The sequence below is a fragment of the Electrophorus electricus genome, chromosome 26 (assembly GCF_041902795.1).
Source record: "Electrophorus electricus isolate QZ-2024a chromosome 26, ASM4190279v1, whole genome shotgun sequence".
Lineage (NCBI taxonomy): Eukaryota > Metazoa > Chordata > Actinopteri > Gymnotiformes > Gymnotidae > Electrophorus > Electrophorus electricus.
In genome coordinates, this window is record NC_137522.1 from 8,948,956 (window position 1) to 8,972,500 (window position 23,545).

The 23,545-nt window shown below is 44.9% G+C and overlaps 1 protein-coding gene across 8 annotated transcripts in view; it reads right to left on the reverse strand.

Annotated features, from left to right (window-relative positions):
• Nucleotides 1–247: 247 nt before the first annotated feature.
• The window catches only part of celf5a (cugbp, Elav-like family member 5a), a 140,774-nt gene continuing 117,476 nt past the window's right edge, over nucleotides 248–23,545 (reverse strand). For 2 of the 8 annotated variants that reach the window (XM_081708591.1, XM_035523372.2), the window contains exons 6-12: nucleotides 21,531–21,677; nucleotides 17,153–17,321; nucleotides 6,519–6,734; nucleotides 5,713–5,799; nucleotides 5,170–5,313; nucleotides 3,684–3,850; nucleotides 248–2,862 (exon numbers count right to left, since the gene is read on the reverse strand). In XM_081708591.1, coding sequence (XP_081564717.1) covers nucleotides 3,723–3,850; nucleotides 5,170–5,313; nucleotides 5,713–5,799; nucleotides 6,519–6,734; nucleotides 17,153–17,321; nucleotides 21,531–21,677 — 891 coding nt within the window. In that variant the 3' untranslated portion in view covers nucleotides 248–2,862; nucleotides 3,684–3,722. Of the gene's footprint in view, nucleotides 2,863–3,683; nucleotides 3,851–5,169; nucleotides 5,314–5,712; nucleotides 5,800–6,518; nucleotides 6,735–17,152; nucleotides 17,322–21,530; nucleotides 21,678–23,545 lie in introns of those variants that run through there. The other 6 variants (XM_035523374.2, XM_035523373.2, XM_081708592.1 and 3 more) reach the window with 5 other exon arrangements.

The following is a 23,545-nucleotide window of genomic DNA, read 5'->3' on the forward strand; positions in this document are numbered from 1 at the left end:
CCTAATATACAGATTTTATATCTATAATAAGCTACTTTCCTTAGCATACAAACCATAGTTAAAGAATCATATTGTTAATACGAGTAGTACCATTAATACACTTTAAGCCCCACCCCACCCACGCCCCATCCGAGCATGCTCAAAGTTCAAACTGGGCATTAAGATGTGAGAAACAAAACTATTGCCATTATGAGTGGAAGGGAAACAGAATCGATACATGCTGGTGATTTGGTGCAACGACTGAGCCTTTTCTTTGGGAATGGCATACGATCGTAGGATTAACTCAAATCAACACACTCAGTCCCCTCTCTGAACACATTATGCCAGCACTCCATGTTTATTTCATTTTATTGGTTTTTCGCATCATAACGATAACATCTCTCAAACTTATTAAACTTGAGGCGCAAGTTGCCGTTTTTAATTTGCATTACCCCTTCTGTTACGTGAGGGACAAATTTAATTTGATTTTAATAATTCACATGTCTGGAATGTAGAGATTCTGAGAGGAAGGCCCTCACAACACGGGGTTATTAGATGCCCAGAGGCTGCCTGTGTGTATATCACCACATTCTCACACGCTACCACTGGACAGGAGAGGACAGACGAGATGAACAGAGGTAAGGCGGGAAAAGCCATTATAACCTGTGACTCCATCCATTTCTTTCCTGCCCAGGGGTAAAATCTGTCATGATATGATGTTCATTTTCAGCAGAACTGATTTTCCGAGCTCTGCGAGATTGAATATCAAACATGCCAATGTATTTCTGGGTATGACAAACAGGTCAAAACTGTGACCCAGAATTAAATGAGGTTAAAATGAGGTTTTTTTTCCCTTGTTGAGATTCTAGCATTGTGTAGTTAAGTCTTCTGGGCGGCTTCGTTAGGTTCTCGCACGCCAAATAGGGATGCCGTGCAAACATTTAATCGTGAAGGCAGTAGTTATCAAGAGGTGTGATCTGACACGTCCACTCACGGTGCAATGGGAACAGACGAAAATGGGAGTAAAAGATTGGAAATAGCGACAAGTGGAAAGCGAGGTTTACAAATCTTAATGAGGGACAGCATGCCAGTTCACGTTGCCTTTCTGCTTCTGTTATAAAGCCTATGCCATCCAATTTCATCCTTCGACCTTTGATTCACTAAACAGCGTGTCGTGTCAGTGTGTGTGTATTTGTGTGTGTGTATGTGTGTGTGTGTATGCTATAGGTTTTTGACCTGCGTATTCACTTTATAAAACGCTGATCTAGCTTCTGTTAATAAAGCAAACCTGAGGCAAATTTGCCTCAAGCTTATGTTATTTGAAGTGTAAAAAAAATTAACTCCATCCATCGGTAAATCAATTGCAAATGTCGATGTGTCATTGATTGTGCATAATTTGGCCTGAGGCAGAGGCTGGCCATGTGATCAATGTTGCCCTTATTGTAACGATGCAGGGCCCTGGGTGCCTGCATTATGGTAGGCGCTGTTAAAGGACTGTCATAGCTTATAATTTAGGTCGCTATAAGCGGTAGCCAGAAACAAGATTGGTCTGTGCTGGGAATGCCTCATAAAGTCTGTTTTTGGGCCCCTGTAAGGGTCATTGATTTGGATACATCTCACATTAATCAACATTTCAGTTATAACATCGATATAATGGCTTAGCTGCAAAGTTCATCTTATCCTCGCCTGGTATAGCAGGTGGTGCAGCTGTAAACCGTGCAAGTGACCACTCTGTTTACTAATGTGCTTTATCCACTGAGTCGATGCTCAGTTTTGCCAAGGAGAAAGTCCTACATGTTGCCAAGCTGGTCCGTACACTGATGTCCATTTGCCAGATGAAAGGAATACATAAATGTGCTTTACTTTAATAACGAGGGCTGACAGACACGGGGGGGGGGGGGGGGGGGTGTTGTTTCCAAATGTACCAGATATAGAGTCTGAATCACTATGGATGAACAATGCCAGAACACGCCCGTGACAATCTCCAATCCACATATTCTACTCCACTAAAATAGTATAGATTTTAAAATACTTTTTTTTCCTCTTTTTCTATTTTGTTTAAATATTCTGAAACCCAGTAGTTTTAAATGTAAAAGGAAAAGAAATCCCTTTCCTCTTCCAACCTGAAGTATCTCCTCTCTCTCTCTTTTTTTTTTTATTTTTCCCTCCCTTTTTTTATTTTTTTATTTTTACGTGTAACATCATTAGTAGTAGTTTGTAGTATTAGTATCATCATCAATACTATATATTACTGTCGAACAATAAAAATGTTTGGTCCTTTGGTCCCTTGGGGTGAAAGGTTTTTCAGTTGCACTGTAGCTATGGAAACATCCGCGACCACAGACGGCCCCGAGTTCCATGCTTGCTGAGAGACGGGGACAGACGAAAGGAGAGAAGGAAGAAGAGAAGGAAGTCTGCTGGCGGCACAGAGGAGCGATTCATCCACTGCGTTTCCCTTTGATCTTTAAGTTTGAACCCTCATTTGTCCAGTATAATTAAAAGCTGGAAGCGCCTCTTCCTTGATATAGCATATGTGTATATAATATGGATATAGAAATCTATTTGCTCTGGATGCTATTTTTTTGTTTGTTGCGTAACTGATGACTCGAGTCTCAGCGAAAGGAGTTCTGGAGCGCAAAAGTCCTGGTGGTTCGGGATTTCCCGCTCTGTTCCTGCCTTGTCTTTCTTACGCTGTGCTGCTTGTCTATGGCGTGCTGCTTCCGTCAGTTCTCTCCACTCCGCTGAACAGCTTTGTAAGTAAATGCTGATATGTCTTCGGAAAGAAAAAAAAAAAAACCTTTCATCTTCTTTTTTTTTTTATCTTGTTTTATTTATTTTTAAAGAAAAAAACTGCACTCCTTTTGAGATGTCAATCTTCAAAACCTGGAAGAGAAAAAAAAGGTTTTTCTTTCAAAAACATCTTTGACTGAACATGACAGTAAATCAATTACCTCCTTATAACACCGGGCCAACATTAGGCTTTTATCATTTTATCATTAAATAAAAAATTATAAATGAAACCAGTTGAAACTAAGTCAATTTCCATTTTAAAAAACTGCACAGAACATTTTGCCCCACAGTCTTAAACCTCCAAATGCCATAACAAAAGTCCAGTTATCTTTATTTATAGACCACCTTAAAAGCTAAGAGTCGTTGGCTAAAGTGCTTTACAGTAAAATTAAATGATTTAATCCTTGTAAGTTATAAAACACAAAAAACAAAAAAGTTATAAAAAGATAAACCATGAGATAAACCATAGACTAAAACATGGAATAAATGAAATAAAATAAAGGGGCAACATGACAAAAACATGACTAAATGCTAAAGACCTCAAAGGACTCAAAACGTCGGAAAAACACATGATTTGCTAAATGAGATTTTAAAAAGCTATTCCACTGTCATCTTTGAAGCCCATCTGAGGCCTTGGAATGTGTAAGAGCAACTGACTAGAGGATCTTAAGGCTGTGGAAAATGAGGCAAAGCAGGTCAGAAATATGACTTGGTGACAAGCCACAAATATTAATAAAACCTGAATTTCAATTCTGTATTTAACATGGCTGTGCCAAAGCTGTCAAGAATGAGGCACGAGTGAGAAGGACAGAAAAATCTGCAGTGTGCTACTGTCCCTTGTCTCATCCCCTTTAACTTAAGCACCACGGATCCCTCCAGAGTAGTCCCAGCGTGTGGTGGGAGGCGCTGGGTACCTGTGCTGCTGAAGACAGCCCGGCGTGGTTCCAGCTCTGTCAGTAGGGGCGGCTGGCGTCCTTCGGCCGCTTTAACTGTACTTTCAACCGCTTCATGCCGATCTGGAAGCCGTTCATGGCCTGGATGGCAGCCTGTGCGCTCGCCGGGTTATCGAAGCTCACGAAGCCTGAGCAAAGGCAGACAGAGCAGAGGACGAAGGAGTCACGGCCTGCCAGCCCACGCAGGCCAGGAGACACGGCCAACGCTTCACGCTTCAATCAACTCTCTTCCCGTGTGAACTTTTCCTGAGATTGTTCTCTTCTGGCATGAGCAAGTCTTATTTAAAAAAAAAAAAAAAAAAAAAAAGATCTGTTGCAATAGGACATAAATGGAAAACTAGACAGACTTTGCTGAATGGGTAAGCACTCTGACTAGGATCTCCATGTACCACAATCCTCCTGTCTCCTGGGAGCCCATCATCCTTGGAGGGAGGGGTGGCCCGAGCACCCCCCTTTCAAGTTTACATATAAAGAAAAGCAGTTGGACCTTAGGGAAGCGAAACAAAGGGACGTGGGTCGATATCTACGCACGCCACCGCTTTTGTTCACGTGACGGCCAGGGCTCAGGCCCCCGCCCTGCGCCTCCACCGTAGATTAATAACCCTGTGAAGTGCCCCCTCTTCTGACCTGACAGTGCATGTTAAGTGCATAGTGTATAAGTCAATAGCACAAATGAGCCCTCTCGCACACATTTATGTTATTAAGGTCCCTCTGGAGAGTGCAGCCAGGATTAGTTTCGGCCTGGGAAGAGCCGCTCCCTGGAGGAATACCAGATGCTGATTTGTAATGACTGCTCTGGTTTCTCCAACCCTCGTCTTTGCAAGAAGGCATCAAAAATCCTCAACATGGCTGTGTGGTAGTTTGTGGGTTGAGTACATGCTTTTCCAACATGTATTAATTAATTCTTTTATTTATAGCCATGGCCCCTTTTTAACACACCCAGCTTTGTGGGCATTAGTGCAGACTCCCCAGTGACATCTAGTAAAATTCAAATGTCCATAAAAATGCATTCAATATGTTTAAAAAGATCCGTCTACACCAACATAAAAACTCAGCCTGCTCTTTTGCCAGAGAAATTCACACTTTTCAAATGCATTATTTATAAGACTCACAGACAATTATCACAGGTCTTGGATTAATAAGCAATTTACCTCTCTGGCTGTTTCTCTGAACCTCTCTCATTACCTCAGTTAATAGTCTAATACCACCACTACTCTGGACTGATGTGTGCAAAAGAAGAATTACCATTTTACAGCCTTACCAGAGGGCTGCCGAAGAAAAAAAGACTGAGACTATTTAATTATTTAGCATGTGATGAGCATTAATTGTACTAATTATATTATGAGAATTATACCACACAGTGCATATGCAAACACACATTACTATTAGCACAATAATTCTGCATTTTTTCGTACTTTTCCCACAAACCCCGGTGCAAACTACTCACCAAAGCACTTGCTCTGGTTGGTAGCCCTGTCCATAAACACCTTGGAGGAGATCACTGTGCCAAAGGGCAAAAACATCTGCATGAGTTCGTTATCGCCGAACTCCTGTGGTAGATGGTAGATGAAGAGATTGCAGCCCTCAGGCCCTGAAGCAAAGCAACGGCATTAGATTGTGGATTAAATGGAAACCTGTGTCCCAAGGGAGACTGTAGCTCGAAATTCAAAAGCCTCAAAAAAGATTCAGAACAGGTCCATGCGTACAGGCCATAAGATACGCCACACTGATGCCTGAATACTATTACAGTATGGATTAAACATCGACTTGAACATTTCCCAAGGGAAAGTGATGCATGAATTTTAAAATGGTGATAGAACATATTTCAGTAGGTTTTTTTTCCCCATATCAATTCTTCAAATTCCAAATGAGCAAGTCTTCACTTTATTTTACAAGTCTTTATTTATGTGGTATTTTTATGGTATTTATGCAAATGTGGGCTTGGGTATTCTTATTATTATCGTCACAAAAGCAGGGCCCTCACTCTCACCTTCTCTTTGTTGTTGCTGTTGAATGACCTGGGCTGGCTGTGGCAAGGTTTGGCCAATAGGGGTCAGTGTGGTCGCCGGATAAATTGCTACCAAAGAAGCAAAGAGGAAACAGAGCAAGTTAAGTCAGGCTCAGAAAGAGCAGAGGCTTGTCATACGAAGCTGAATGTGGGTTTTTACTAAAATCTACTTAAATGTCACTTGGTTGTCCTCAGCTATGTAGACTCTCGCACAATATACTTCACTGTGTCATAGTCATTGCAACTAAGCACAACCACTGAGTGGTAGCAAAGGCATCTCGACGTGCCTTGCAAAACACTGCACACGGAAGAAATTATATTTCAAGAATTTCAAATACTACAAGGGTTTGCACCATGAATACAGCTGCATGGTCATTTCCACTCAAAATCAAGGCGAAACATGGCAACCTTAAGCTTATCAAAAGTTCTCTGTGATAATAGTCTTATATTTAAATTCTTGGAGCATATTGAGGAGATCTTAATTTCTGTTAATTAAGCTCTTCTCAATAATTTCTGGGTTTGTACATTTATTCATAGAGCAGATTTTAAAGGAGCTATAATGAGTAACCAGATTTTAATAATAAATGATTTACAAAACATCAAAAAAGCATCATTTCACCACGGAAGCCATCAAAAAGGAATTGCTTCTGAAACAGCTTTTCAAAGGCCTCAGTTGGCATAGATTTTATCATCAGCACCGACAGTGAACTCAGACAAACATCTGCCCTTATGTCTCTCTCTGCTAGCGAGGCAAGGTGGCGAGGTGGTATTGAGACGAGTAGGGGTACCTGTATACTGTTGCACCCCGGTGAAGGCCTGCTGGAGGGTGTCGGCCGCGGTGGGGCTCTGGGTGGAGTAGGGGGGCAGGCCGTTGGCGTAGACGGCCTCCACAGCTGGGTGGCCGTTAGGCTGGTGAGGGATGCCAGCGAAGCCGTTGACGATAGGCGTGACGATGCTCGGGACGGCCGGCGATGTGATGCTGGTGGGAGGTGAGCTGAGGCCTGCTGGGAAACGAACGTCATGTGTGTAGCACCCGCCACACACACACGTACAAGCACCTCGGCACAACCAAGCACACACTACAGGTGCTCTCAGTACAAAGAAACAAGAGAGAAAAACATGAAAAAAGAGGCTAGGCCTAGATTAGACATGACATTTTTCTAGTGATAATTAATGTATTTATTAGTTATTAGTGTATGTTTTTACTTTATACATTTGCAGTTGTTCAGATAATAATTTTTCGAATACATATGGTCCACAGGCTAGCAAGCATGTTTAGTTTTCAAAGGAATCTACAGTAAACATTTTCTGGATGGTTTCTCAACTCTTGAAATGTTATAAATGATGTTATTTAGCTGGCATTCATTTATGAGTTTAGCTTCCAGTTTGTACTCTGTAGCTGTTGTAACATTCATATAACACATATTACATGATTAAAATATTGGCACATAACATGTTCATTAGAATTATTATAAATAAGGATGATTATGGCATACTTCATCACCTACAAGTGGACTGAGCACTAGGGCGGAGGACCTGAAGCTGTGACTCTGACAGGTTGTCTGTGTGGTGCTATTGCGGAGAAAAAAGATGAAGGAAAAGAAAAAAACCCTCCCATTTCACAATGCGCACGTGAAAGCCAGAGACGCAGAGAGCGGTCATCGCGGAAACCCCCCGGCAGACCTCAGCCTCCCTCACGATGCCGCTCCAGAACGGCGAGCCCCGTTGCGAAGTGACTTCGACTGTGCTCTGAAGCGTGCTATCCTAAGCAGCCTGGCCCACCAACACCGAGCACATGACAACATGGGTTCTTAATAAGACCTGAGCCGTGTAATACAGCCGCCGTGCTGACAGTCCCTCTGCCCACGGTTCTGACCGCAGGGAGTTTAAGCAGGCAGCAGAGAGCTCCCCAGTCTCGTCTGCACTGTTCTCTGCTCTTAAACCACGAGCGATTTTTTGTCTCTCACACACCACGTCGACAAATTAGATGACGGCCCGACTCGCTCTTTTCAGAGCTCAGGAGACCGCCGACGTCCGGGGGGATTCGACGGCCTGGCTGCACCAAGCCACACGTGCTGTAGCAGTGGAAAGTCATCCCATCACCACCGCGCACGTGTGTGTGTGTGTGTGTGTGTGTGTGTGTGTGTGTGTGTGTGTGTGTGTGAGAGAGGTGCACAGGAGTCTGAGGGAACAGACAGCACATCTCACTTATGATCTCAGCAAACTTGGAGCGAATGTAAACCGCTTGGCAAAACCACTTGGGTTTGGAAAATTGCTCTTGTAGGTAGACGGGTTGTGTTTAGGCCAGGGGGGTATAGATACGGGATGAGAGGGAACTAATTTACTGGTGTAATATGCACCCAGCTGATGTGTCTTCAGCTGCATGCATTCACCCAGTATGAGCAACAGAACTTGAAACAACAAGTTAATTTATTTGAGAGACGAACACGCTACATGTGCTAAATCAGCTGTTCTTTATAAAGTACGAGAAGGGTCATACATACAGGCTATCCAAATGAGAGCTGACATGTCATTTATCACTGAAATTCATTGAATTTATTATTCAAAATTATTAGATTTACACTTACATGTCTGTATTGGGTTTACTGGGTGTGTGCTTATCTGTGGCCACGTAATACAGGAATCTTGTGTGCATTAAATAAATGTTTATATTTCTAAGTCATTTTCCTGTCCTTGTCCAGAGTCCAAAATAGATCCTGCTCCTCCCATTTCAGAAGAGGTAGATTAGAAAATTAATTTCTTTGAGGGATGAACCTCCTGTTTGAAAACAGAAAACGGAAAAAATTCGATAAGTTAATATTTTGCGGAAAAAGATCTGTCACCAATGAAGGTTTGTAATGTGCCATGTAATTATTGCATAAATATTCCCTGTGTTAAAGAAAGGAAGTGTAATTGGATTTGCATTATCGAAGCCAACTCCCTGCGAGCAGCTCTGATTTACCACCTAGAGGGACTATGGCAGAGAATTATGCACGAAAAGGATTTAACGTGCGAAGAGTGTGTGCGTTATACCCCTGACACACACATACAGACACAGAACCCTTACTGTAGGTCTGCGTGCGTTATACCCCTGACACACACATACAGACACAGAACCCTTACTGTAGGTCTGCACGCACTATACCCCTGACACACACTATACCCCTGACACACACATACAGACACACACATACAGACACACACATACAGACACACACATACAGACACAGAACCCTTACTGTAGGCCTGCACACACTATACCCCTGACACACACATACAGACACAGAACCCTTACTGTAGGCCTGCACACACTATACCCCTGACACACACATACAGACACAGAACCCTTACTGTAGGCCTGCACACACTATACCCCTGACACACACATACAGACACAGAACCCTTACTGTAGGCCTGCACACACTATACCCCTGACACACACATACAGACACAGAACCCTTACTGTAGGTCTGCATGCACTATACCCCTGACACACACTATACCCCTGACACACACATACTAACCCCTGACACACGCTATACCCCACACATACAGACACAGAACCCTTACTGTAGGCCTGCACACACTATACCCCTGACACACACTATACCCCTGACACACACATACTAACCCCTGACACACGCTATACCCCACACATACAGACACAGAACCCTTACTGTAGGCCTGCACACACTATACCCCTGACACACACTATACCCCTGACACACACATACTAACCCCTGACACACACATACAGACACACACATACAGACACAGAACCCTTACTGTAGGTCTGCATGCACTATACCCCTGACACACACTATACCCCTGACACACACATACTAACCCCTGACACACGCTATACCCCACACATACAGACACAGAACCCTTACTGTAGGTCTGCACACACTATACCCCTGACACACACATACAGACACAGAACCCTTACTGTAGGCCTGCACGCACTATACCCGACACACACATACAGACACAGAGCCCTTACTGTAGGTCTGCATGCACTATACCCCTGACACACACTATACCCCTGACACACACATACTAACCCCTGACACACGCTATACCCCACACATACAGACACAAAGCCCTTACTGTAGGCCTGCACACACTATACCCGACACACACATACAGACACACACATACAGACACAGAGCCCTTACTGTACGCCTGCACACACTATACCCGACACACACGTATAGACACACACATACAGACACAGAGCCCTTACTGTAGGTCTGCGTGCGCTATACCCCTGACACACACATACAGACACAGAGCCCTTACTGTAGGCCTGCACATTCACTAGTTAATGCCCAAACCTTTTTCCATTCCTGTCCATCTATATAGCTTTTTTTCTTTAGACTGCATCTAGTTGTAGAAAACTGCAAAACCATGAGCTGTTCTGTTTTGCCCTGAAGTGACAGGAGATGCAAAGTTGCAAACACATAAATAAGTAATATTAGCCAACGCTTGCGTAAAATGTAGATTACAGAGTATCTCAGAGACAGTTAGCATGAATAAGCCACTTATTTAATGCTAACTTGCTTGTTAACAAGTTACTTCTCATGATAAGTCATACCAGCCCACAAACTCATCGCCATAGTGTGCCTGCATCAGTATCGATCATCATGATATTCAGTTTCTTGTTGTCCTCAAATATATTGGTTTTGCTCATTCATTGTGTTAAGCTACAAATGTGCCACACATTTAAGATAGATGTGTGTTTGTAGTTTACTGGCTGTAGTGCTAGTGTGAGTCTGAGAGATTGTTCCATTGCTGGAGACACTGGAAGAAGTCTGAGAGCTCATAAGACATGACCACAGGACCACAAGAATGACCCAACATATGTGCACATGGGAAGAGGACAATCAAGGTCAGTTTGAACACACAAGACACAAGTTTGAATGCCTATGTACCTTATTTTACAAAATTTATATATATTAATTTATTGAATTCATTTATGCTTAGCTATGTCTTCATGTATGCATCTATCTATCTATCTATCTATCTATCTATCTATCTATCTATCTATCTATCTATCTATCTATCTATCTATCTATCTATCTATCTATCTATCTATCTATCTATCTATCTATCTATCTATTTCTTTTATCTAGTCCTCCACACAGGACCCCACCTGGGTCTTCTGTGTTCTCCTACGCTATCCGAATTCATGCAGCCCTGGGGTCTTCAGCAGCAGTTATCTCCAGCAACAGCTATCAATCTATGAGACCGCGAAACACTCAAGGTGAATCTCCCCTCTCCCATTACGAGCGTGCACAACTGATCGAGCTTCTCCACTGAATCACAGATAGTGTGTCAGACACCTCATTAACTCAGACTGTTGCTTTAAACACAAACGCGCGCATATGCTCCAGCACAGAGCGCCCCGGAACCATCTGTGGAGGGTTCAGGATGGAGGGTTTACGCACGCACCCGACGAACACAGTGGAGCCAATGTCAGGCCGCGAAGTTCAGAGACGGGCGAACAACAGGACGAGCACGCTCGCGCGGTTCCAACTCATTTGACGCGGGCACTGGCGATTAGGCCCCTCTATTCCCTCTCATTGTGTTTCCTTCCGCAGTTTCGGAGCTTGCACCTGCTGAACATTTCTCCAAACAAACAACAACGACAACAAAAAGAAATATGGTGCCCATCTCCATGCGTCGTGGTTCAGATACGTGCTGTAATGGAGGCCACCATATGGGCAGGAGCGCACGCACCATCGAGCTTAAGTGTCTTACATCTGTTGAGGGAGCATATATGCCATTGTTTTTCCAAAAAAACCCCTTAACCTTTCTGCCCGCCTGGTCCACCCTGCTGATGCATGCACACGTGCAGTGGATTACTGCGCTTGCCGAGGCGTGTGCGGGTGACGAAATAGGTTAAGAAGTCACAAACTGTGTTACGAAGCACACATCCGTAGCTGTGTGTTTGCTTGGGAAAGTCTAGTCTGCTTACTGCGTTACCACAGTGTTCAAAAGGTCACTGTTGTAGGTATAACACTTTGATGTAATCAAAGTAGGGCACTTTTTTTGGGGGGCTTAGCTGCAAGGAAGTAATACATGTAGTGTATCTGAGGAAAAGCACTGATAACATCTTCTCTATTTCTTGTCTATCTGACATCTTTGTGACTTTGACATCACAGTATAATTGGTTCAAAATCTTCTTACAATGTCTGTATGTGTGTGTGTGTGTGTGTGTGTGTGTGTGTGTGTGTGTGTGTGTGTGTAGGGGAGTGGATGGGTGTGTGGATGTGTTTTTCTTCTTCAAAACAGATCCAAGTTTCTGTTTAAATTCAGGAAGCTAAACATGTCTTACTGTCCAAAGAACTTTTCCCAAGAAATACCAAGAGCTCTCAGGTTGATTTGAGAAGCATTCTCGACTATATTTGAGACTCTACAATTTTGTTTATGTTCCCACAGTGAATTCTACACCAGTCATAAACAGTGTGTGTGTTTATGTGTGTGCGTGTGTGTGCATGTGAGCCTGTGATCATGTGTGGCAGCTGCGTTGAATAAGCCAGCAAGATGCAAATGAATGAATGAATGAAAAAAAACAAACATGACTATCTTATTTATTGTGGTCCTTGGAATATTTTCAATGCTATCTTGACAAAGATTAATAATGCAACAGATTCCAATAGGTTCGATAATAGCCAATCAGTGGCGTGGAGCACACTGAGGAGCGTGTCGGATGCGGCGCATAACTCAGCTCTTCTTCTGGACACAGCAGGACTTCACAGCACTGCCAGTCCCTTTCAATTAAGTCAGCGCAAGAAAGACCAATTCGCCTCGCCAGTCGCATGGCATATTAATCTGACATTGATCCCAGTCAGAACGGCAAGAAGTCAAACAGAAAACCACAGCTGTAATATACGGAGCTCACCAGTGTTTGGAAAAAAAGAATTACAATCTGAACAGGACTGATGATTCTGTCAGCGGTATAAGATGTGACTTGAGTATTGTTTTATTCATTTTTTAAGATGAACCATTTGGAGTTTTAAGATTTGTGTTTTTTTTTGTTTTTTGGAGCGAAGACAGACTACAAACGATCCCTCCGATGAAACTGTGATCTGGTCGGGATGGGCTTCGCCTCGCCCCCAGCCCACTGACAGGAACCAGGGCCCACCAACTTTTCTCATTTCAACATCTCAACACTTCTCATGTTCACATATATACACATATATTCTTTTCACACAGATAACTTGCTGTTCTAACCTACTATGATGTCAAAGGGTAACCAGTCAGTAATGTGCTCCGATTTCAACATAATCTTGAAATTGTGATGTTTATTTCTATTACTTGGTGTCTATTGTTTTATTATTCATTACTTGTTCCTTATTCATTTGCATTATTCATCCTGATTTGATCAGTTCACTTGAATGTTGCTTACTTCATGTTTATAGTAAAGAAATTATTAACCAGTCCCAGTTGTGTTTACTAAAATCCTCTATGAAGCAATTAGACAAAATACATTAAAGTCAGTAGTTTGTAACTTCAATAAAATTAATGTTCATGTTGTTAATCAAGGAATTAAATTGACTATCCAATTGCTTCATCCATCCTAGGGTTTGATACTTTGTTTACAAACTTCATTCTAAGACCACGAGGTAGAAACTGTTAGTAAATGTGTGATTTTCTTTTGTTTAATCGATTCGTGGTGGATTTTAGTAGAACGTCCTACAAGAACTATTTTTCCCCATTGTAAAAGCAAAGACTGTTGAATATGTATGAGCTAAGCCACGTCCTTTCCCCAACCTGAGAAATAACTGAGACGATCTGACCCCCCACTCAGTGTGAAGTGTGTAGCAGGGATGAGTGGGCATGCAGTGAGGGGTGGTTGTCTGTGAGTGACTCCACCCGTCACTTCTTGTTCAGTGAAGTTAATACTCAAACATTCTTTTTTTTTAAACCAAGTCAGTAGCCTCTCACCAAGAGGTCAGAACAGACTCGACTTCCATGTTACCCCATTTTATTCCTTATATTTTCTTTGTTTTGTTGGTTCTGCTTAATGTCTTATATTTTAGTTCGTGTCCGTCGGAATTTGTTCATCTTTGCTTATATCAAGCAAACTGGCCTTGCTGTGTTGATTGGGACTGCAGTTTCATCGTATGGCCAGCGATAAACCGGTCCAGAACCGTCATCAAAGCAAGAATGTGACGCATGGCCACTGATAGCCAAAACTCCTACTTCTGAAAGCCTGCTCGAAAAAGTCCAGGACTCCCGAACTGATTCAGCTCCAAAAATCCACTCCAGCAGGTCCAGAAGAGCGGTCGCCTCATCGCCATCGGCACACGTCTCTCCGGCAAGGTTAAGCCGGCAGTTGGATGGGAAACACTCTCTCTCTCTATGCCACATTATTACTGTAACTCTACTGTTAACCAAATTAGATCGGTTAACTCTCTCCTCCCACTGGCGAACTACAATAGTTCTCCCTCGTCTCACAAGTTTCTTCTTCTCTTCCAAGTCTTCCTGTTATACTTTCATTCATGCTCTCTCGCCACCAGTCTGGTTTGGTCAGTAAGTTTCTGTTTGTTGGTTGTAGTTTGGTTTGACTGCCCAGTTGATCATTTTTACAGATTACTTAAACAGTTTTCTTTTTCCCCCTCATTAGTTTGTCACTTGGTCCACCTACAATCCTAATCGTTGATTTTTGCATGTTCTCCTATCTCTGTTTATTCAATAACTCAAGAGTGATATCCTAATGTTTGGTAGATGGGAAATAATCACATTATCAAACTGGCAACTTCCATGAGTTGAGACTCAATTAATAATCATTAACAAATTAATTAAAATGAATTCGTTTTCCCGGTTAATCAGGGAGGTGCCCCAATTAATCTGAGCAATCACAATTGGCAATTTCTAAAAGTGTTAAACTACTACATATTGTTGAATGTTTATGAACATTTATCTAATGTACAGAATAGCTCAATGAATAGCTCATATTCTATAACTGTTTTTAATTATTAATTTAAAAAAATGTAATAATCAGGTCATATTTATTATTTATGTTATTTAAAAGTGGATAAATCTTTTTTAATTAGCTATTTGAGAAAGCCTTGTGTGAATTTTAAATCTATGTGAGTGTTCTGTCTGCACACCCTTTGTTCACATAACACACAAAGGTAATTGTTTGCACCTCCTCACATCTGCTATGATGCAGAATGCCTTATGTCATATACCATGAAATATGGACTATTGCTAGGTCCAGTTCTTTGTAGCAATGTTTGAGATACTTATTGAAGCAGTTTGAGGCCAAAATATTCTCCTGTGTGCTAAAAAGCTATCAAAGCACCAAATTCCACTGTAATTGGTGGTGGACTCAGAGTTTTGCATCTACTATAGCTATTGGCTTGCTGGGCCATGAGCTGGTAAATACTGACAGTATCAAATTTGGTGTAGAATCCGTACTTCCCTGAGCTGACTTGCATGTCCCTAAATCAGCTTGCATTTGATTGCCATTTTTGAAGCACCCTCATTGCTCAGGACAAACACACACCCTGTGATGCTTGTGCCTTGACAAGGCACTTGACAAATTGCAGTCTGTGTCTGGTATGTAATTTTAGGAGCAGAATGAGAATACCTGCATGTAACATCACACATGAATGCATGCGGCGTTCAACCGGAAAGGTGACTAACAACCATGCATGTCACATTTAATTGGGCAGCTCAACCCTTGCTGAATGGTAATTTGATGTAACATCAAACCTCACACGGACAATGGGCCAACGCGGCCCTTTAGACACATTAGCACACGACATTTTTTGCTACTTTGTAGCAAAAAATGGCACCGTATTTATTTAACTTAAAGTCATTGACTGTTTTGATAATGTCGGAAAACTCCCAGTGCAGATGATTGGCTGGTTATATTTTGCGCTATATTTACATATGGGTCAAGAAAAGAAAAATTGCATCATCATCAAATGCTGCGAGTACACATGAAAGTTGCTGTCAATTCTCCCTCTTAAACATCACATCACGGGGGGTGTCTGATGTGCTCAGTGTGAGGGGCTTCCAGGCCAAGGTCGAAAGGCTTGTCTGTTCCTGCATACATCACCCATATCTTAGAAAATAACTAAGTAGAACAAAGTGCATGGTAAGCATGCTCCTGAGTGTAACCCAGATGCCACATACACACCGTTCTTCGGCTATATTCAACACCAGTGCTGGGCCCCTTCAGCTGGGAATGGTCTCACGCTCTCCCTACTACAACCCAACCAGTTCAACGGCAGCTGACTAACATCATGGAGAGCTGAGCCGAGAGTGTAAAGGGGATCCCCAGAACTCAAACCGAAGCACCCTCATCACCCCAGCCCCAAGAGAGAGGAAACAACGCACCCTCATCACCCCAGCCCCAAGAGAGAGGAAACAACGCACCCTCATCGCCCCAGCCCCAAGAGAGAGAAAACAACGCACCCTTATCACCCCAGCTCCAAGAGAGAGGAAACAACGCACCCTTATCACCCCAGCCCCAAGAGAGAGGAAACAAAGCACCCTTATCACCCCAGCCCCAAGAGAGAGGAAACAACGCACCCTTATCACCCCAGCCCCAAGAGAGAGGAAACAACGCACCCTTATCACCCCAGCCCCAAGAGAGAGGAAACAACGCACCCTCATCACCCCAGCCCCAAGAGAGAGGAAACAACGCACCCTTATCACCCCAGCCCCAAGAGAGAGGAAACAACGCACCCTCATCACCCCAGCCCCAAGAGAGAGGAAACAACGCACCCTCATCACCCCAGCCCCAAGAAAGAGGAAACAACGCACCCTCATCACCCCAGCCCCAAGAGAGAGGAAACAACGCACCCTTATCACCCCAGCCCCAAGAGAGAGGAAACAATGCACCCTTATCACCCCACCCCTAAAAGAGAGGAAACAACGCACCCTTATCACCCCAGCCCCAAGAGAGAGGAAACAATGCACCCTTATCGCCCCAGCCCCAAGAGAGAGGAAACAACGCACCCTTATCACCCCACCCCTAAAAGAGAGGAAACAACGCACCCTTATCGCCCCAGCCCCAAGAGAGAGGAAACAACGCACCCTTATCGCCCCAGCCCCAAGAGAGAGGAAACAACGCACCCTCATCACCCCAGCCCCAAGAGAGAGGAAACAACGCACCCTCATCACCCCAGCCCCAAGAGAGAGGAAACAACGCACCCTTATCACCCCACCCCTAAAAGAGAGGAAACAACACACCCTCATCACCCCAGCCCCAAGAGAGAGGAAACAACACACCCTTATCACCCCACCCCTAAAAGAGAGGAAACAACACACCCTCATCACCCCAGCCCCAAGAGAGAGGAAACAACGCACCCTTATCACCCCAGCCCCAAGAGAGAGGAAACAACGCACCCTTATCACCCCAGCCCCAAGAGAGAGGAAACAAATTTTGGCTGCTCACCAAGAGTCTGATGAAACTCACCCGACACCGGGGTCATGGGGGTGGGCGGGAGGCTGTTGATGTTGAGGGCCCCCATTTGGTGGATTTGGGTGGCGGGGAAAGCCACGCTGGGCGTCAGGTAGCCGCCATGGCTGGCCGCCATGAGGGCCGCCTGCTGCTGCATCAGCTGCTGGAGGAAAGGAGAGAGAGAGAGAGAGAGAGAGAGAGAGAGAGAGAGAGAGAGAGAGAGAGAGGGAGACTTTTACTAAAAAGGAGCAGGCAATATGGTGGCGTGATGGATGGCAGCGATTGATAGCTAGGAGAAAGTGGAGTGGAGAAAGAGAGAAAAATGTGTCAACCTATGTTTAGTGACAGCGTCCATCGTCCTAGTCAGGGAGCTGTCACAAGCCTCTGGAAACGTTTCAGCGGCTGTCGCTCTGACTTTTTCCAATGCCGGAATTGACATGCATATTCTTGTAGTCCTTAAGGGACCCGCGAGTTCACAGCCAAGGAGCCGGACTGTATTCATCCTTCCATTTCAGACTTCGGGGTAATGATTTCTTCACGGGGATGATGGAAGCTTCCGTTTGTCATTCCTCTTTCACCATGTGGCAGCCACTGTCAGAAACTCAGGAACCCCTTTGATACATATCAAACTGCCTTAATTACCTCATCGTCACCGTTGGGACACATATCCCGGTGGGGCGGGGGGGGGGTCAGGTTACGGCCCAAAGTTTCAAGCAGAATGTATGGCACTGCAATAATTACCACGTCTATGAAGAAAACTGGAAAAAATGCCTGATAATGAGGCCCCATCTGTGTAGAAATATAATAGTGTAGGTGGTCAAATGGATGACCCCTATTAAGGCCTATTATTAGTTTAGTCCCCTATTGTGGAACAAATGACAAATATACCCGTCCTGCCACTTCACCCACCGATAATCCCGGAGCCTCTCCTCTCTGACGCCGTGCTGGTGACAATATTACCAGGCACATGGCGCTGTGCTCTATACTGTATTTGCATGGAGTCCCTGGATGGGAAAAAGCCAATTATTTTCCCTCAATGCCCCTGTCAGGTAGGCCGAGAGCGGCTGTCCTGCCATCCATAAGCTCTCCCTGCCTATTAACTCCTCCTGTCATTTGCATAATTCTATCAATGTGACCAATGACGATCATCCATTCTGTGGAGAACAAGATGAATTGAGCTTTTAGGTGAAGAGAAGAGAAACAAGAGAGAGCTAAACAAAAGCTTAACGACACGGGAGGAAAAAAAACCCTGCATAATGTGTGGGGGGCATCTGAGGGCCATGACGGCTCTGTGTGGTGTAGAGGCAAGATGCATTTAACAAGTTTAGGCTCTGGCTCTCTCTCTCTCTCTCTCTCTCTCTCTCTCTCTATCTATCTCTCCATCTCTCTGTCAGTCTCTCTGCCCTTACAATCCTGGTGTCGCCACAATCAGGACCTATTGTGCCCATGTCACTGCCGGAGCCACCGGGCTGAATGGGACTTGCAGAGCTAAGCCGACTGCCTCTAGCCGGATGCCGGTCGTGCTAATGCCCTGTAAAAGCAGGAGGGGCAGGCCCAGGGCATGACGCAGAGCAACGCTGGAGGCTTCCACACTCTAACTTCTCACCAACCACGCGCAGCTTGGCTAATGTCTCTTTTCATGGCAGCCGCCAGATTGCTCCAGATAACAACGCGGCGTTCCGTTCGGTTCTCCAGGAATTAAAACACAGCAAATTGGAGGCTCAAGCATGTAATTATGTCGGGGGGGGGGGGAGCAACATCGATTTGTTCACGGGCGAGGAAAAGGACGAGAGCTAGAGGAGGTGGAAACAAAAAGCACATCGACTGGTGTCGCTGCCACTGTCTTCAAGGCTATTAAAGACCAGCCAAGAAAGTTTGCTTTCCCCCACAAATCCTGCTCATACATTTCAAAACCCTTCTCTTACTTTACTGGCCCTCTCAGACAGATAGCAACTGCCTTCTTCCGGGGAAGAAGCCTTCATCATCAGGGTCACAACCTCTCCTTCCTCCGCAAGCACTAGAAATACCAGAAGTAACGTTCTATAGCGTCGGGGCATCTGTTGATTTATTTATTTATTTACTTTGTTTTTATTGCCGGCTGTTGGCATTAGTTTTCCCTGGTGCCAGCAGGCAATCACCTCTTTATCACCCAGCAATTATCCAGGCAGCCGCACACCGTGGCTACCACACCGCTGCCTGAACTGCACGTGAGCCCTCAGAGCTCGGGTGAGCAGGGGTGAAGACGTGATTGCAGAGATCTGGAATGAGGAGAGCGAGGGAGGAAAAATTGGAGTAGGATGGATGTGAAGACCCTGGGTGTGAAGTTCCCCAGGCTGCCTGATTAGTCTGATCTTTCTTTTGCTCTCTGGGAGCTGTGCTACACCGGAGAGGCTGAACTCGGAGAAACACGGAGCTCTGCAGCTTGGCTGGGCGCTGGGTCTGACTTTAGCTTTTAAGTAAGGCCTCAGCACTGAAGACTCTGGGTACCTAGTGTGGAGATGTGGGTTGTGACACAAGCCTCAGATAATGCGCTGTGCGGTTAACGTGTCAATGAATTAGAGTTCATTTTACCTCCAGAAATAAAACAGGTTGATCTTGGTTATCTCCCACTTTGTGGCTGAGGAGGCTCCTGTTTCTGACCAACAGGGGGTGATGTTGGGCAATAGGAGAGAATGCCCTGTTCCCCCTCTCCAAATGCCAAAACAAACACCCCTCATTTATGCCTGGTCTCGGAGCATGCTGAAGTACTTTCAAATCATTTGTGCGTCATACGAATGTAATGCATCGTCTCTTCCAACCGGCGTCACGTAAAAGGGGCATCTCTGAGCAGCAGGCTGTTATCCAGAGCCCAGGAAAAGTAGCAGCTGAAGATGGCTGCTCATAGAAATGGCATAAGATCAAACACATGAGACAGTGGGCAGACAGGAGGAGAAAGGCTTTTAAAATACATTCACCAGGCTGCCTAAAAGCAAATTAATACCCCCCCCCCCCCTCCACTCGCCAGACCTTTCTCGGAAAACACCTAGTTGACATTAGAAAGCTCTTTCTGTGCCCTCCTGCTCTGGTGTCGTATACGAATGGTCAGGTAGGAGTGTAAGGTGCACCTTAGCCTTCTGGCACCGTGCTGTCGACGCTGTTGGCCGCTGCCCCTCCAATTTGCTTTTTCGACCCCACCCCCACCCCCCACCGTCAGCTCTGACTAAAATGCAATTTGCTGGCTGTCAACTCAGTCCACTAATCCACCGCACAGCTGTGTTTGTGAAGGAGATTCTTAATTTGCTCGTCCTCCGTGCGCGTTTCTGAGAGCAAAGTGGCCGGACAGATCTGTATCCGAGCGTCTCGCAGCCATGGCGACATGAAGCAGGACGCCGATGAAACTCTAGGACCGTGGCTCAGAGACACGGGCAATCCAGCTACCCAAATGAGATTCCAACAGCACGTTAAACAGTTTACTGCATCACACACGACTCCACCTGGTAACTCTGAAACTCCAGCCATGTCCAAAATGAATGTTTTTCCAAATCTGTTTGTTTGTTTTTTGTTTGTTTGTTTGTTTGTTTTTTGTCATAGTCACTACAAAAAAAAAAAGTAAGCAAGTGTTCACGTTTCTCTGTCAAACTTTGGCATGGGCTGTGTGCAGTATCATATGGTGGCGTGTGCTGAACGTGTGGGCAGGCAGTCTGTCTGGAACACCGAGGCACACTGACATGTCAGAGCAGGAGACGTGCACGCTGCACGCAGCTCTGACACGCCGGATGAAAGTTCCCTGCCTACCTGTAGGAGTCACGATTGCCTGCTACTCCTGCACACCTGCTTTTGCCCACTTTTCCCATGAACAACCTGCATTTCAGAAATTGTAATGAGGGTGAGTTTATTATCTTTTTGTTGTACTAAAGGAAACTGGCCTGGTAATTACTGTATCTCTGTCCATTCGCGTATTTCCCATGGCCTTCTATGTGTCTGTGATATGAAAATGAGTGTGGTGGATACGATCTCAAAGTCCATATCTGATTCCACAGTTAGTTTTAAGTATCTGCCAATAAATATACAAATTCAAGTTTACAAGACTATTCCGAGTATAGAACAAACATACTGGTGGACCGAAGCTCTAACAGACGTGACTCAGAGCACCTCAATCTCCTAAGTCCCTTTCGCTTTCTTTCATCCGAAGGATCTTGGCACGCGGGGCTAAAAATACTCGGCCGCCTTCCTGACGGAATACTCTGCGTCATTCCGGGCCGGTCGTGAGCGGAGGAGGCCCGGCGAGGGAGCGCGCGGGCAGAGCTGCAGTCGGAGCCGAAGGAGGCGCAGGAGCGTGGGCCGGGACAAGCCGGAGGCTGGGGTCTGCCGAGGAACGCTGGAAGGGACTCACCGCGTGCGCGTAGCTGCTGTAGGCACTGAAGGGCAGGGCGACGGCAGGGTTAAAGATGCCGAACTGACCCACCATCTGCTGCATGCGCCGGATGGTGCGCTCCTTGTCTGTGTCGGCAAATTTGACCACCAGGCTGGACGAGGCACCCTGGACAGAAGAAGAGAGAAGGGCCTTGGTACACTTAACCCTTTGCTTTCCGTAAGTTGTGGGGGCAACTGACGCATCCAGGGGCTTTTGTTTTCATAAAGATTTATCACATGCCATATTTGTCAAATGGAAAAAAAAAAAAGATGGCTTCCGTTGCAAACTTTCCAGGCGCAAATACTAGTAAAAACATGACAGTGGTGAAAAAGAAACAAAGACGAAATGTGGTGCTTTTGCGTGTAAAAAGTACACAATTGTTATTTTGTCTGGTTATTTTTTAGAAGACAAATCTTACAGGCAAAACAGATTCGAGTACAAGTTTTCAACCTTTAAGCATTAGCCTGATTGGCACCAAGACATGCAGCTGCTGGTTCTGACCCTTCCACGGCTTTTTAAGTCCTTACCCGATAGAGCTCAACACTGTTTTTGAAAAGTCAAACGGATTAAGGACCGTGTGCAGCTCCCCACTCCAGACTGACATGTCCAGCGCTAGGCGTGTCTGACCTTGGACAGCTGCCTGCTAAGCCTGTCACTTCAATTCTCAGCCATGATGCCGAGGCTGTTTGCGTGAGCAGCTCATACAGTAATTGCGAGCCTCCCATGGCTTTCACTCGACCTTTTGGCGAATGCAGACCCAGCTAATCAATCAGAGCTTCGAGGAGTCCGAGCGAAACTGCACGCGGGGAAAAGAATGTGGGCTGCAGTTCAGGGCGGCATCTGCTTTGTTCCGGAAAGTCGGACACCTGCTTGGGGTGAAGAACCAGCAGAGAAGTGTGGAGGCCAAGAAGGAGCATCAGGACGAACACAAGGGGAGTTGGGAATGTGAATATATATAGAAGAAGTTAGCTTAAGGTGTCTCAGTCTTTCTCCCAAACTTTAGATAAAACTCAAAAGCTCAGCGATGGAGATGGAAAGAATTTCAATGATATGCATTTAAAATACATTATTTATTTACTATTTTTTAGGGCATTTTAAATACTGCGCATCCTGCCTATTTGCATTGCGATAAAAAATCCTGACTTTCAAATTTAAGATCAAACTTACTCGTTTCAACTACAAACGTTTGAATAGGTGAGATGAACATATTCTGTGTCTTTATCACACTTGTTGCCTTTACTTGATCCCACTGAAAGGGCAGGAAGACATCAGCCCAGATAAGCCTGCTGGGACATATCTGAGCCTGTCAATAGCCATCAGGAGCAGGGGAGGAAGAGGGGAGCGTGTGGGGAGCGTTGGGGGAGAGGGGACTAGCAGACTACGGCTGGCCTGCCTCAGGATGACGCTGGTGAGGAGGTGGAGGGGTTGGTGGAACGCCGTCTGCTCCGGCAGGTGCACTCAGAAAATCCGTCAACGGAGGGCAGGAGAAACGCATCTCCTGCTCTGAACATCTAAACCCTTTCGTTCTCTTCTTCTGGGTAAGGTAGGATAGTTACGTTGTCTAGACACAGGCTTCCGTGCTCATGCCGGTCAGGATCCACACTCGTCCATTCACCACACCACGGCTAGTTCCTCCAAACACGAAAGGCTTCTTGAATCCACTACGCTCTTTACACTGGCACAAGGCTTCACAACACTACAAGCCCTTATCTTGCGTTGCTACAATTTTTTTTTTTTTTTATCACCAAATCTGTTAAAATGATTGCTGGGTGTAATTCCAGGGGAGGGTGTCAAAGAAAGAGACCGGAATACCAAAACACCGCTCAAATTCAACCAATGATGCATTCTGAAGCAGTTGGGGCCTGACTGATGAAGTAATGAGAAATTGAGTAGTAATATTTACTTTCCATGGTTTTCCTTTCCATTATTAAAACCTCTCACTGTCCTCAGTGCCCAAGGTTGTTCAGCTGCTGAGCACAATCACCAGGTATTAA